General features: G+C 45.4%; 1 protein-coding gene across 1 annotated transcript in view; it reads left to right on the plus strand.

Annotated features, from left to right (window-relative positions):
* Positions 1–16633, plus strand: part of T265_09012 (hypothetical protein) — a gene marked incomplete at both ends in the record, with an annotated part of 137165 nt that overhangs the window by 98688 nt on the left and 21844 nt on the right. Inside the window, 2 exons of the mRNA XM_009174973.1 lie at positions 3185–3538; positions 3669–3772. Of these exons, the coding sequence (XP_009173237.1) occupies positions 3185–3538; positions 3669–3772 (458 nt within the window). The remainder of the gene's footprint in view (positions 1–3184; positions 3539–3668; positions 3773–16633) is intronic.

Genomic DNA, 16633 nt, shown 5'->3' on the forward strand with positions numbered 1-16633 from the left:
CTTTATAAGTAAAAATCCAAACTTCCGTCGGTCGAACTAATCACATCTCTCAAATTTGAACACATTCGTCTGTTCCGACAGGGAATGTGTCCATCGTGCGCTGGTGGGGTAGTGGTTACCCACTCACCTCGTATGTCAGATGTCCGGAGTTCAAACCTCGGCTTGGCAATGCTGACGAGCTCCAATAAGAGCGGAACTCGAATTGACGCGCTTCCCTTGGACTGAAGGACGGTTGTTCAAACGAGATTGATGTGAACACGAGTTCTACAAATGACAAGGCCACCTAAAAATAACTTGTATTCTTTCGATCGTCGTCTAACCATAATTATGAAATCTATCATGCGATTCACGGGCTGTCCTCCGGCAACCGGCGCTGATGAGTTCATTCAGACTAGCAAGTCACCTGAGGCGCAATGGCATTGAGGCTCAGAGAAGGCAGTCTCACCAACAATGCCATCCTTGAAAAAGACGATTAACCGAGGCAATTTTGACAGATGCTGTCATTTGCATATGAATTCGGTTTTGATAGGAGACTCAACATAATCCAGCGAAATCTCTCGTTTATGATAGCCCGCTTCAACTGAATGTGCTACACCAGGCAGCTTCATGTTTCAGTTGATAGGATACTCGAGATATCTAGATGTCTATACGTAATCTAGTACTCCCAAGCAAGCTTGAAACTCTTCGACAGCCCGGATCGGTTTCGCTCTTCTTGGGGCTCATCAGGTGGGTGCCACATTAGGCCGACATTCTTTCTCCTCCCTGCTAGAGCTGAAATCTGGTGCAATTCAGTTTCCTGACTTGAAATCCACTTTACATTCACAAATGATGTGCTCATGATTTGTGATCCACGCACCACCCACAGGGTTTTGCTGGATGCGCAAGTGCATCACCAAGCCTTATACGCATTATTGAGAAGAATGGTTGAAAATCATTTTTATATGTAAGGTTACAGAATAAGTTTTCAAAAATACCGGACCAAACTGGACCAAGAAAACGGCATGGTGGCAGATGGGTGAAAAGAAGGAATTTTGTGGATTTATATGATTCAGTTAGAATAAGGGATTAGTGCACTGTGGAATGTCGCAACAACTACACTCTGCGCACAGAACCTCACAATGTGGATCCAGCTACTAAGTGAACCCACCAGGCACTTGCTAAACATTTTAAAGTTTTACCTTCTCTGTTACGTAACTTTCCATGTAGACTGGATTGACATATGCTAGATGGGCCAATAACAACTGAGTTTTAGCTTCAAGCAGAACATAATGTTGATGGAAACTCAAAGACTACGCCTACCTGATGGACCCCAAAAAGGGCGAAACCGGTCGTGGACTGTCGATGGATTTTCAGCAACCTTATGAGTAATACATTACAAAGATATACATGTATCGCGATACCTCGAATATCGTAGCGACTGGAGCATGAGTCGGCCTGGTGCAGCAGATTCGGTTGTTTGGAAACAATACAAACGAGAGATTCAGCTGGGTTCCAGGTGAGTCTCTCGCAAAAACCAAATTAGTTTGCAAATGAGTTTTGTTCGCAGTTCGACTGAAATATGATTTTTCTAAACATCACCTTTTGGTGACCTTTTTTGGATGACACAAGTGGAAGAAACTTGACCATTCTACATACGCGTACCAGTTTATCCAGTACACAGAATTTTCAGCAAACATTGCCTGAAAATTGTACTTCCGACCCGATTGGTGTCCTAATTGCAACCAATATTCTCAAGGAATCATCCCGAAATCAATGCTTTACGTAGAATGGTCTGTTTATTGATTTGTAATGCATTTTCGCTTATCCTTCTAACATCCTGTGTTCCGAATCCACAAAGTTATGATCCCAAATGAAAACCGAGTCATTTTAGGAAAGCATTTCCTCTCGTCCGTCTGTTGTTAGGCTATTCTACCTTGTGTGCAAATATTTTTCCATTACGAATCCCTCACAGGATATTTCGCTAAAGCGCTCTGGGTAATCGGACGTTTTTAAGTAACTTGTAGTGATCAACCAAGCACTCTCAGCTCAAACATGTATGCACTTTTTATTCGTACAATGTGTGTTCTTCGCGGTCAAATGGAGAGAGTGAAAGCAATGTTAACATATCGCAGCAGTTGTCTAACGTCGGTTCTAATGAGATGGACAAAGGGGACTCAGTATTTCGAATTACTCAAATGGATGATGAGAATTATTGTCCTTAGGATGACACAAATGGGGGATTCACCTGCGCTTTCTGTCGCAACCTATTTAAAACAGAAACAAATCATCCTCCCTGTTCGTATGATGGCTGGACCTACTTGACGTTCCACGTTGCAACCTTCTGACTGTTTGTTTAGCCTTGTGTTATGTGCATCAAAATCAGCTGATGATTATGTTGTGATCTCGCTTGTTTGTGACTCAACTTCCATAGCAGGTGTGAATACCCACCTCCAATGCCTTTCTGCTTAATGCGATCTCTTCATACTCCACTTTCTAGGATCTAGTTGACAGTTTACAAAAAAGAATGTTGGATTTTACGCAGATTATCACGATGTATTTGCATATAGGACTGGCCAGAATCATTCTTTTGTGTGAGGACTTCTGTCTGAAGGGAACATAGTGTGCTGCTTATGATCTGTCGAAATAAGAGTGAAATTGACATTGACCTTGAACGAGTCTGCTCATGTGTATGTCAGGTTACTCCACGCCTTAGTTTTCGTATGGACAAATGAGAAAAAAGGCCATGCGAGCATACGCAACATCAGTTATGGACACTACTTTCTACACTACGACTCAAGTAGCTAGAATTCTTCATACTTTCACCCTTCTTTCTAATAGTTCATTAAAATCATCCCACTGGATCGCAAACCACCGTTCCAGATTTGGTACACCCACTAACTACTCGTTTCTAAGCAGTCATTATCATCGTCGCAGCACACTATGCTTATTGTCTTTGCTAGAATCCGGCTGTCAGATGCAGTGGTAGCTCACTTGCCTAACTGGCATCACGTAGAAGCCTTATACCCAGTTTCCCATCTGTGTTTATTTCATCCAAAGTGTTATTTAACACTATCTCTACCACTAACTTAACAAGGCATTCTATCATCGGCATTCAGATGTTTTTCAGAACGTTATGCATCAATCACAGTCGATGCCATGTTGGTTTCTATGAGAACATTAACAAATTTAATTTCACAATACACAGGCTACTATATTGGGCAGCATTCACCGATGGGTGGATGCCTAATGGGACGATACAAGTCGCTTCGATGGCTGGCGAGAATGAGAGGCAGTTGCTACAGCTGAACGGAGAACCTCTCGCTCTAAGTCTTTCTCCATCTTACGACGACATGGACAAATCTGCCGGTAGACTGTGCTGGATTCAACGGTCCATTACGAACGTGTTCGCCCTGGCCACAGAGATGCATTGTGCGCGACTCAGTGAGGATGGTCGCTCTGTCATAATGCAGGAACGACTGAGGCAGTTCAATCCAACAGAGGAGCCATCGTGGGGTTTGGTCCACCATCGTGGTACTGTCCTCTGGACAGACGCCTCCAAGTGAGTCAAAGGATGTGTTTTGATAGGCGTTCCAAGTTTTACCACAAACCGACGTTTTGAAATGGAACTGATGATTTTCTTTCCACTCTCAGTAACAACTCGATCCAATCGTCTATCTTTACTTCCACAGACCCGTCTATTACTCTGCTAACCCCGCTAGACGCGTGCATGTCCGTCTGGTGTGTTGTTCAAATCGCTTCCAATCCATTGCCACTCTGGCCGTATGCAATCCTGGTAAGTGACTCTGAAAGTTTTTTGACAATGCTACGGATGGGGAAATCTGACCGAAAAATTAATGTGGATGTAGTGACGAATTTTCGACTTTGAAAACTTCAATATGAAACCTATACAGGAAGTGCCATCAAATCCACAGTACCTTAAAAACCTTTAAAATCACAGAACTCAACTGGGCTCCGTGAGGTTCAAATCTCAAGAAACAGGTGAACACAACAGATTGCAAAAACTGACACGCTGAGAAAACCAAATAGGACATTTCCACGTAGTGTAAAATTATCGATACTTAATGATAACAATAATCGTTCGGCTGTAACACCCTTTCGGTGCCCAGCGGCCACGAGATCCGTAGGAGGCCCGAGGGCTGAGATGCTTTCAGTTTTTCCTAGCCTAGACAGAAGCAGTTGTGATCCCGAGGTTGGTCTTGAACCACCCGGCCAGTAAGTTTGGGTTTTAACCACCTGAGCAGCCTCGATACTTTCAAGATATAGCTGGGTCCCAAACCCTTCTTAAAGTGAAGACTGCTCCAGGAACGGAATGACCTTCCATTACAGAATTCTCTGTAGAAAAAAATCGTTCAGCTGTAGCACCCTTTCGGTGCCTAACTGCCAGGCCGCCAGAAGGTTGCACGAGGACTGGGATACTGCCAGATTGCCCAAGCCTAGACAGGGGAGGTCGAGAGGCGGAAATCGGGTTCGAACCACGGACCTTCTGGTCAGTAAATTCGCGCTCTAAACACTGAGCCATCTTGCCTCCCACTGACTCGTCAGCGTGTTGTTTCAGCTGCCTTTCACCGACTAATTCCAGAGTCGTCCCACAAAGAAAGTACTGTAATAAAAGATGATTCTGTCCCTCGAGAAACCTTAACATTTGAGAAGGGTATTTGTCGTACAGTTGGTTCACTGGGGGGATTACTGTACTTGAAGCAACATTGCTAATGCATGAGAAGTTGGCCAAAAATAATATAGATAAATCCATGTTGAGCACTCGGGCGTTTTATTTCCCTTCTAATCAGGAATGAGCAATGCGTGCACCTATTCAAATGGTCGATGTCACCACTTCTGTTTGCCAGGAGAAGGTCAACACACGCGAACATGCGTCTGTCCAGACAGTCAACCTGGATGTCATCGCGAAATGTGAGCAAAAGACGGAACCCAGTCTACTCAATTACAGCTGTTAGCAAAATGCTACGACAATTCTTCATTGTTCAATTTAGGGTCTACTGTCACTTTGCTTATCAACAAATGCAACAAAGTCCACAATATTCGTAATATATCAATTTATAAATCTTTTAACGTCGAAAGTGCTTTTCCAGGATGTTTATGTTTCATATGCTTTATGATTGATTTAATTGGATGTAAACGTAATTGACTGTTTTCTTGCAAATGTGCCCGTGTTCTGTTTCATTCTGATTGTTCGAATAATAACTTCTATTTTGGCCAACCTTTACCATTCTGTGGGTCTCGAGAAGCCTAGGATCAACAAAAGTCAGACGAACGGAGAACAGCTGAAGAACTTATAAATCATCAACGGATTGTTTGGTATGACACAAAACTGGTAAAGGTCAGCAGAGGGTTGGTAGTTCGTGAATTGGCCCGATGTGTTGATGCAAAATGCTGCGCAGGTGACAACGACCGGGTAAACTTTATTCATCAACATGAGTACCACCCACGATTCTTGAAATCTCGGATAGAACACAATAGGTGCAGACCGAACACCGATAATGACTGTGACCGAACAAAAGCTGCCTTCTTATTGTGGTGGTCGGGCTACTAAAGTGCACTGATCCTGCGAGCTATACTGGCTGGAACTTAGTTCCTGTGGGTTCAGCCCAAAGGGGAGCAGTCCGATCAAGAGCAGCAATACCCGTACTGCGAGAAAATGTATCAGGAGGCGACTTGATGGTAAAGATATACTGTCCACTGCAACAGCAGTGCGGAGGCAGTAGGGTGATTCAGACTGAGGGAAGAGTCCTGGAACAAAACCATAAATCCTCTCATTACCCTGTGGGTCAGGCTTTCGAATCAAAGGCACAGGATGCGGTACCGAAATCACAACCCCTTTTTCGGCTTGGACGACCGGGAAGTAATTTTCGCGCTTGCAACTCTTCACTCACTGGCCATCGGCCACAGCTCCTCCTCACCCATCGAATGATGCAGTACGATCAACCCATTCGTCAGTCCCCTAGCCATGGCTCCTTGCTTAAACCACCACCCAGAAAAGTAAACCAACATACGCACCTACTAACCTCAAGAGATCTGGATCACGTTGCAGCCTTGAATGTCCGCACTCTGTCAAATCGGGTAACAGGCACCTGTTGCTGAAACCTTGTTTCTTCAATCTGTCAATGCATGTATTTCCGAAACACGCATACAAGGCCCCACTTCGATGGTGAACGTCAAGTTGTTTAGGGCGAACTCACATATTCCACAATTCAATCTTTGGGTATCTGATGATCCTGATGGAATGGCGCGTGGTATTTACCGTGGAGGAGTGGCAATTAGCCCCAAGGCTGAAAGCGTTTTACCGAACTGAGTCCCACTAAACAGTCATCTTTGCACTATGAGATCAACGCAGATAGATGTGATAAACAATGCTTTTTGTAGAATCAGCATACACCCCGATAGACCGCAGGTCTGAGACTGAGAAGGACGGAGTTTATCGAGTTCTGAAGGCGAACGCTTTGGGCAACAAACACAGTGGGTGATATGAATGTCCATAACAGAATCACTGAGCCCTGAAATGGCGCAATTAAGTGGTATGTTAGGAGTCAATGCTCAGCGTACGGATAATGGAAAGTGACTGCTTCGGATGTGTGCAGATGATCATCTGTTCCTGACCAGTACGAACTTCCAACACAAACGCTCACGTCGAGTTAACTGGAAGCCATCAACCGCAAGACAGTCATGGACTCAATTGAACAATGTAAAAGAAAAAAGAAAGCGTTCAGCTGTAACACCCTTCCGGTGCCCAGCTCCCATGCTACCCGAAGGAAGCACGAGGGCTGGGATACCGCCAGGTTGTCCAGGCCTAGACAGGGGAAGTCGAGTGGCGGAGGTCGGATTCAAACCACGGACCTTCCGGTCAGGAAATTCGGGCTCTAACCACTTGGGCCATCTCGCCCCCAATTGAACCATGTGGCTATCAGTTACCAATGGAGAGCCTCAATTAGAGACATTCGTTCCTTCTGGGGTACGCAATTTGACTCTGACCATGCCATAGTGCAAGGCTGGTTACCACTTCGCTTTGCGTCACCACCAAAACCGAGCAACTCCACCCATCAACTACGAAAAGTTCCAGTAGCTCAAGATTATTAAGCTGATATGGCTACTGGAAACGCAGTCATGCGAGTGCCGAAGGTTGCTTCGAAACTGAATGGAAGCGAATTAAAGAAGCTATGCTCTCAGCCTTCAGAGCACTTTGTCCAAGCCATCCGAATTGACTAGATGAACAGCACATCTTATTGCCGACAGAAAGTTCGAACCAGCAAACAGCGACTGTAATGGCGCACGCAGATCACTGAAATGCCGCATTACAAGGAGCGTGAGGAATAAGAGAATGCTGGTTTATTACGAAGACCGAGGGGATGGAGGAGGCTCTTGCTACAGGTGACAGATGCACTTCGCACTCTTCAAAGGTGGCGAGGTCTTGGTGAACAGCCTGACGACCATATTGCGGAAGATTTGGAAAAAAGCAGAATACCAGTGGAATGGAGTTCCTCGACCGTTATACCAGTCTTCAAAAAGGGTGCAAGAACGGCACCAGCCTGGTATCCGTCGCATCTAAGGTGCTCAGTGGAATTAGTTTGCGCAGGTTGATGAATTACGAGGAGAGACAGATTTGTGAGAATCAAGCTGGGCTCCACTGTGGTCCAGAATGAATAGGCTATATCTTTAACTTGAGACACTTCTTAAACAGCGGTACTCTTTCAAACGTCTCACGGTGGTCATTTTTCTGGATTTGAAAGCTGCCTTTTACTCTGTCGACCGTCAAAAGCTTTGACGTTGTTTGGTGATCATAAGTGTTTCTTCCCTTATTAGGACACTGTATGTGAAATCCTGCGGACGCGTACGAGTATACGGCAAGCCTCCACGTGAGATCACCACGTCCAATGGTTTAAGACATGCCTGCTTTCTCTCGCCTTCCCACTTCCTTCAACTTTGTTGATATGTTGCTTGGAATTTCTGTGCCTGCCTCAGAAACCTCGGAGGCCTAAATTCTCCCGGGACTTTGTTCACAAATATCGAGTACGTGGACAATATTGCTCTCCTTGGTTCAGATCCTTCAGAAATGCAAACCATTTTAAATAATCTTAGTAAATCTGGCTCACGATTTGTCACAAGATTCACACCTGTAAAAGTTTAAAGTGCTGTTACAACACTGGGTGGGATCAAACCCAAACCCCATGCTTGCATGGGGTTGCTTGCTTGCCAGTTAACGTGGCAGGCAAATTTGTTTCCTTGGGTAGTTGTACGGGTTCTGGTGAACAGGCTGGGGATGAGATTACTTCCCGGATCAGAAAGCACAGAACAGCTTTTTCAACCTCCGACACCTATGGCGCTGACGTGACTGTTAAGGGCAGAGTTTATACTGCGGTCCATACTGATGTATGGATCACAAAAGTGGCATCCACGCGCAGAAGACATACAAAAGCTCTCGGTGTATTCAAAGCATGGTCGGGCCTGTTGGGAACATCGGATTAGCAATGCTGGGGCACACCAGGCGGTTTTAGGAAGAAGGAACTATCCCACGACAGATGAATTACTAACGCTGTTTAGGACATGTAATCCGTATGCCAGATCACCGTCTGCTTGGAGAGCTCTTTTCGCCCAGCCGTGCGTTGAGTGGAGATGACCGAGAAGTAGACAATGTATGATGCGATTGCCTCCAATGCTTGGTTGTGCGTCCCATATTCTCACTTTCCGGTGAATGAAACTGTAGCAGTTGGAACCGACGTACGCATGGTACGTGGTTTATAGCTGATAAACTGAATTGGATTGTGGCCGAAATGTAAGCAGGAACGTAATGCTGTTGAAATGTGTTCATTTTTCCTATCAGCATAGGCGGCGACAGACAGCATAAGCCTCCACACCAAGATGCTTGAAGGCGACCAACCACCAGGTCATTGGGTGCGGATCACTGGACCGTGTTACCGATGAAAAGCACCAATTAAAGATCATCGTTCCACTAGAAGTACGCAAATGGACTCCGATCGTTCCATTCAATTGCTTCCCCTAAGCGTTACAAAAAGCCGAAAGAAGGGAATTCTGTTCATAAATTTCAGCGAGATTCGGTAACTCAACGCTATTCAGCAGATATGGCTGGAAAGCCACTGGAAACGCAAAGACGCGTCGCTGACGAAGACTGGTTTGTGGTTAAATGGAAGCGAGCGAAAGAAGCCATCCTCTCCACTTTTAGAACTGCCTGCACAAGCCATCCGACCCAACCAAATGGACACTGGATTTCGTCATGATCGACAGATCTTACCATAGCAGCGACTAGCGTCCACGATGACGTACGTAGATCTCCTAAATGCCAGATAATCGACGTCCTGGAGAGCAACAGAGAGCGCTGGTAAAGTGTGAAGACCCAGGGGGTGATAAAGTCTTGCAGTGCGTGCAACAGCTGCATCCCATTACAGATGATACGATCGACCGGAAAAAGAAGATGGGCATCACTAAAGCCATGCGAAACAGATGGAAACGCAAGTCGTTGGCAGAATCGTCGTATTGGACCGAAAACGTAAAAAAAAATTCCGCTAAACTGCTTCATCATACTCTCTGGAAGAACTAACGAACCTGAGTAGAGCATCGATACAAGCCTGTCATGGGCATCAGAAACCCAGCGCGAGATATCATTCCTCCACTACCATAAGGCACTCATCCGGGAAGGTCCGCACCTTACACTTTTAAAGATGGCCAAGCTCTGATGGGTAACCTGATGATCATAATACAGATTTGGAAGAAAAACAGGGTACCGGTGGAATGGGGAGCTTTGATCGCGATCCAGAAAGGGGTCAACCAGTTCATGCGAAAACCATCTTGGTACCACCCTGGCAGCCGTAACATTCAAAGTGTTCTCTGGCACCATTTCGCGCAGGTCGATCAACCAATGAAAAAGACAGATTATTGAGAATAAGCTTGAATTTCGCCCTGGCTGATGATACAACATTGACCATATGTTTGCCCTGAGACAGGTTCTTGAACAGCGCCACTATTACAAACCTATAACGTTGGTTACTTTCCTCGATCAAACGATTGCTTTTCTTCTGTCGCTCGTCAGAAAATTCAGCGGTGCCTAGCGAACAAAGGCGACACATCTGGACGTTTACGTTACAAACACACTGTACCCTTGATCAAACGATTGCTTTTCTTCTGTCGTTCGTCAGAAAATGCAGCGGTGCCTAGCGAACAAAGGCGACACTTCTGGACGTTTACGTTACAAACACACTGTATGGAAACTCCAGTGGGCGAATACGGTCAGACAGCGAGCTGTTGCCTGAGTTCCAGTAGCATGAGACAAGGCTGTACTTTCACACCATTCCCTTTTAGCTTTGTTATTGAGGTGCTGTTTGAAATTTCCCCGGCTGCATCTGATAGCACGTGTTCGGTCACAGACACAGTATGCAGACGATAGTGCTCTGCTCGGTTCAGCTCCTTCAGAGATGTCAGTTCAAATAACATACTTAGTTCCACCGCACGGTTTGGTACGCATTCAAACTGAAGTGCTGCCGCAAGATTGAGTAGGACCAAACGCAAACCTCAAACTTGCCGACCAATCGACTTGGTAAAAAAGTTATTTGTATAAGTCCAAGTTGTCGGTAAATTAGATCACTTTTCAAATATGAAAGCCCAAGACAGCTTGTGCCAACTACCGACACCTCAGCTTATCCGTTAAGAGTGATTCATACTGTTTTATGAGTCAGAAACGTGGCTCATACGTACAGATGTGCGGAAACTCGGTGTTTGATCATCAATGCCTCCAAAGAGTTGGTCGATTGCGGTGGACATATCAGATTAGCGTCCATTATCATATCAATGCACAGGTATCCATAACCCTGTCTAGACCGTCGTTCTAGGAGATGCTGATTGGATTTTTCATCCCAATACTGCTTGGTGCCTGAATTTTGCTATTTCGCAACCACAGTAGGATATCTTTTCACCCGCTATCTGTATACACCTTGCCTTCCAGCGACAAGGAAACCAGATAGTAAGTTGTTGGATGGCTGCTCCATTACTACCGCAATGTACTCATATAATTAAACCTGGATGAATGGATGTCACACTTAGAGGGTAGTAGAATGTGTTTTGTCCCAGGAGTTATACCATGCCCTGAAAATGTCCTGTTTGCTTACTCTGAGCAAACCCAAGTATGACCCAGTACCAACGTCAGAGTGACAGCTAAGGAGCGAGAACCGATCTCGTTCTGAAACAGTCACTATCAAAACAGCTATCCGCGCTTTCAATGTACGCATGCATACACATAGCGAGTGTAAATTTTTCAGGCCATCTGTGGAAACAAACCGAATACGTCGAATTGCTGGATCGAAACTGCTTCAACTGTACTTTGGGAAACCCCATGTCGTTTCGTGGTTCGCCATAGTACTTGCAGTCCGAATACTTAGAACCCCAAAGTGTATATCTAACCAACCACCACACTATAGACCAACCTTCTCAAATGCACGTGCAATTGGGAATTCTGCAGTCCTGGCAAAACATGATGAATATAAATGGCTGTTGGGAACAAATATGCTATGGGGTGAGACTAATAGGAACTCCCTCATTGTGAAGGCCAGTCCCAACTGTTGAATGCAGATCAAGTTTACCTAATAGGCAGGTACAACCTGCGGATATGTAGGCGTGGTAAACGTGACTAGGATCCATCTCATTCAAACTAACATATGATGCATATGATGGAGATGATGATCCAGACTCTAATGTGACCCGACTTCCACACCCATGTTATGTCAATGTTTGGGAAACTTCAGAATAATGGTTCATTTATACGGAGGAGTTATCAGTAAGGTTAACTGAGATGGCCAAAACATATTTCTCGGAAATGGGCGCTGGATAACACAGGGGCTTACACCAACGCGATGCAGTACACCACTCCTCGATAGGCAACTTTTCAATATTACAATCACGTGGGAAAACGGTTCTAGCTATATCCCAGATACGCAAAGGAATCCCTAAGACAATAGACAGGCGTTTCGCAGGTCGCAGTTACCGACAACCCTCTATAGTCCATGCAGTATGGAACGATCTTCACTGTCCATAATAGCATTGTGTTGTGTCTTGCTGAACGATAGTGCAACTCTGTATCGGTCCCTTGGCTTCCTGCTTCGATGGTAATCAAAGGTGTTCCACAAAGTCGTGCCGGAATCCCCGTGAGGGCGTGAGAAGCGTCGAGCTCAGGATGCTCGACTCGGATTGGCTAGTATTCTGACCAATCAGGGCAGGCCTTCGTTTAATCCGTGTCCTGCACGTGACACATCCGTCCAAATGATGTGAAGGTCGATTAGGGACGGCTGGCCTCCGGACACCTTGTCTTTCGATCGTGCAAGTTACCATGTCCTACTTGCAACTGTCAAAGCACAGTAATGGATAGAGCAGAACGTCGGAAAATCCGCACAGCCGACCAGAGGAATAGCAACAACGAGACAAGCTCACTACGACGGTTTTGCTGTCGGATATAGATCCAGCTTTGCTGGAACAATGCTTGGTCAGCTTGATGAGTGAAAATCAGAGAATGTGGGTGGTTGTAGGGTTGGGTCGTGTGATAGTTCTTTCAAATCATACTTCGGAGTATTCGAATCGTTTCACTCTTGTGACCTGTACTGTCGGGGAGATGGTGGGAAGCGACGCTTGGCTCGGCGCATGAGCCAAATTCGTGGAAAGTGCCTCCCTAGTATGGTGTATGTTGCGTGAATTCAAGCGGGGTGTTCATATCCCAGACCACCGCTGATCCGTTGTACATGTGAGGGAGACCCTGTGACCTTGCTCCACGTCCTGACAAACGAACTGCAAGCAAGCAATAAAAATTATCCCAAGGGCTATTGGTTGTCGCAGGTTCATTGAGCTGGGAGTGAACAGGCTGAGCATTTAGAACTGAACTGCATTGGACTGATGACAAATCCAAGACAGGCCTTATCGCCGACAACATCCCCAGTAATGTCACAGCTGACTTAAGAAATCCGGCAGATGCTGTCACTCGGATTCCCTTGCTGGATGAAACTTATCCTGGTGTTGGATACTAAATACACTTACACACGTGTTGTCAAAGAATTGCTGCTCAATGCCACTTAGATAAGGCTTGGATAATTAGCTGTCCTCGTGACGTGTTTGAATGTATCCGTCGAGTTATATTTAGTGGGGGTGGATGGCTCAATGGTTAGAGCACGAATTTACTGACCGGAAGGTTCGTGGTTCGAACCTGAACTCTGCATCTTGACCTCCTCTGTACAGGCTTGGGCAACTTGGCGGTATCCCGGCCCTCGTGCTGCATTTGGTGGCATAGCAGTTAGGCACCGAAGGCATGCTACAGCTGAACGATTTGTTCTTTTATTTTGTTTTTAAATTCAATGCCAGAAATACAATGATGACAGTCCTGATGCGATCCAGCCCGTATAAGTGAGGAACAAGGAATCATCTGATCTCATTTATTACCCGGCAGAACAACAATTTCGCTCCAGCTGTCCTGTCCAGCTGGTCAGTGACGAACATAACGACCGGTATTTCGTGTTTCACCGGTTTCGGCTTTGTTGAAATAAAAATCGAAATCGTTCAGCTGTAACACGCATTCGGCGCCTAGCTGCAATGACACCCGAAGGAAGCATGAGGGCTGAGATACCGCCAGGTTGCCCAAGCCTAGATAGGGGAAGTCGAGATGCAGAGGTCAGGTTCGAGCCACGGACCTTCCGGTCAGTAAACTTGCGCTCTAACCACTGAGCCATCGCGGCTTTGATGAGTAACTGTTTTACTCCCTTACCTGAGTTACACGGTTTCTTGAGTCTGCACCGTTCACCACTACATTAAGATCCATACCACACAAGTAAGTTGCTCCAAAGTTCTGATCGTACCTCAGCAACAAATAGGAGTACCTTGAGCCACGCATTCTGAGATTAACCCGGGTCGTCTCAAACGTAATGCATGAAACGAGTACCGTGATTTCGAAATATCTTGAGATGAAAAAGTGTGTTCTACAGCTCATTTGGCACCAACACAGATGAAACGAGCCGATTTCGGTCAGCAGAGAATGGAAGTTCTTATTCGGAAGTTTGCAGGTTTGCATCCCACTCAAATTCAGTGAGGTATGAACCACTGGAAATTACAAATCTACAGACTTCCCGGGTATTACAGAATCGGATGGTCTAGCTTACTACAGCGAATCCTCGTGGTAGATGGGCAAAGCTCTTTGGGAAGAAAGACGAATTAATCCCCGTTTAAAACCAAATCAGAGAAGTCTGACGTACAGCCGCTAAGAATGCTGTGAGACTAATAAAAAAATTAAACAAGTACTCAGAAGGAAAATTTATTGAATAATTAGAAGATCTGCAAACAAACGGATATAACATAGAAGGATGATGAACCACGGCTCTTGGTGAGGTACACTATCTTATTTTGTCGCTATGATAGCGTGCGTTTCGTAGAGTCATTTCGTAATTCTATAAGAGACAAAAATAAAGTTGATCTTAAAACAGAATCAACGAAACCCAACAAGTATGCCCTTGGTGTATCTCAAAGTCGAGATGGCGACATATCCCGACTTATGTGAACACCTCTGTCAATCAACGGCGAAACAAGACCTCAAGGCAATCAGTAAATAACCACGTAATGCATCAGAGTTAACTGTAAAAACTAAAAACTATCAGGTTGCCTCCTCCTACAAAGCACAATCCTAAAAAACGTCAGAGTTTCCTCAAAAGGTTTGATTCTTCTTAAGATCAGCTGGCGAGCGCTACTCACCACAGCTGCACCCAAATGGCTGCAAGTAGTTTCCGTGGACAGGATGCTGAATTCGGACTTCTGCTAAATTAACGGGATAATCCGCCAACCCGCCAGCGGACACTACGGAGTGGAGGTTGGACAGGGTGTATCGATAAAAGACCTTGATTTCGCTAATAACACAGTATCCCCGCTGCAGATCAACACAGTCAAGAGCAGATCCTCAACGAAATATGCTAGTGGGCTTCTTTCGTTGGCACTGAGATCAAAGCCTCCCTCGAAAACCAAGACCTTTTATACATTGTCCCCTACCTCAATGGACCGCTTACAATAAACGGGATGCAGCACTAGAGAACGTTTGCGAGTTCAGATACCTTCGCTCAACTACGTTCCAGAACAGACAGGCTAGTGACAAAGTCACGACACGCTTGGACAATCCTCACAAAGCCGTTCTTATAACTGAAGTATGTACAAGACAGGACATAGAAGTTAGTACCAATGAGTTCGTAGACCGGTCTGTTTTAATCTATGCTTACGAAACCTGGCCGCAGGATGCAGTTTTCCTACCACTTGTGTTTGTGGAACATTCTCAGGATTATGTGTCGAATGTATCAATCGGACTGAACAATTAGTTCATTAACGCCCAACGACTTGGACACCGCCGCCCACATACGGAACTCTTCATGCCTGTTCTTGTTCCCAAAACGCATCAGGAATGGCGTCATCGCTGAGGTGGTCAGATGGAAACCTGGATCGTCACCCTTTAGGCCGATATTGAACGTCTATTGTACAAGTGATCCATGCCACTGTAACCAACACTAGGTAGATATCTGAGAGAGCCTTGTCGCCTACCGTCGAACCTGGGCAGCCAGGATTTGAAACACTCAACAGGCCGCCTCGTCTTCACACACAAGATCACCCAAACACCGTATAACAAGAAAGGAGCCAAGCACCTACGCCTTTCTCCTTGCGTCCTCGAGCTCCTGTAGCCAAACGGTTCAAACTATTAAAACCCCGGGTCCGGTTAGTGCTTCTAGTGTATGATGGAGAGCAATTCGTACGAAAAATGGTGGCCTTTGTGTTACGCTGCTGAAGGCGTAGGAAAAGGCTGTTCGATCGCTAACACTCAATTGAATCAGGACAGGAATAGTGGGTGGGTCAGCTGAAGAACTGCAAATCAATAAACTACGGTAAACAAAGGTTGTTCTCTGATTATCACGAGCATTATTGGCAGTACTGTTTCTCCTAATTTATGAGGATACGTGGCTTTAATTTGTGGCTGACAGACAAAATCACTCAAAGAAAAAAGGCACTCCCCAAAACAGTCCACTGCAAGCATTCCCGGGCAATTTCCACTGGGTTCCGCACCACCGGAGAGGCTAACCCAACCTCCCTAAAGTCCGTGATTTTGTCCCAAGTTACGAGTCCACCTAAAGAGGCAAAAGTGGTGATTCCATGATACAAGGAGAACGGGAGAAAAACAGGTGTTTCAAGGGTTGGACGGAAATTTTGAAAAACGTAAGCTCTGAACGTAATTCAATGACCAAATGGCTTTCAATTCAAATCGAGAGTCTCATCGTCATTATTTGACTTTGGACTTATCCAAAGATTAAGAAAATCAGTCTTGGGTTCCTGGATCCTAATGCCATTTCCTTAGTTCTTTGCTGTAAACACCAGTGACCATGTTTTGATTGGCTTCCGTGAAACATTTACACACTACTGATTTTAACGAAGGATGTCTTGTGTGTTAGCTACTCGGCATTGTGATTAACTCGCACTCAAACATTATATGGAGGCACTCATCCTCCAATCAGAGAGTCCACATCACGTGGTTATGAGCTGATTGGCTCCCCGGTCCAAGACTCCTCAAATGGAGGGTTCTCTGTTGTGCGAATTATTCTTCTGATGAGCAGTTTAT

Source organism: Opisthorchis viverrini, assembly GCF_000715545.1.
Source record: "Opisthorchis viverrini unplaced genomic scaffold opera_v5_249, whole genome shotgun sequence".
Lineage (NCBI taxonomy): Eukaryota > Metazoa > Platyhelminthes > Trematoda > Opisthorchiida > Opisthorchiidae > Opisthorchis > Opisthorchis viverrini.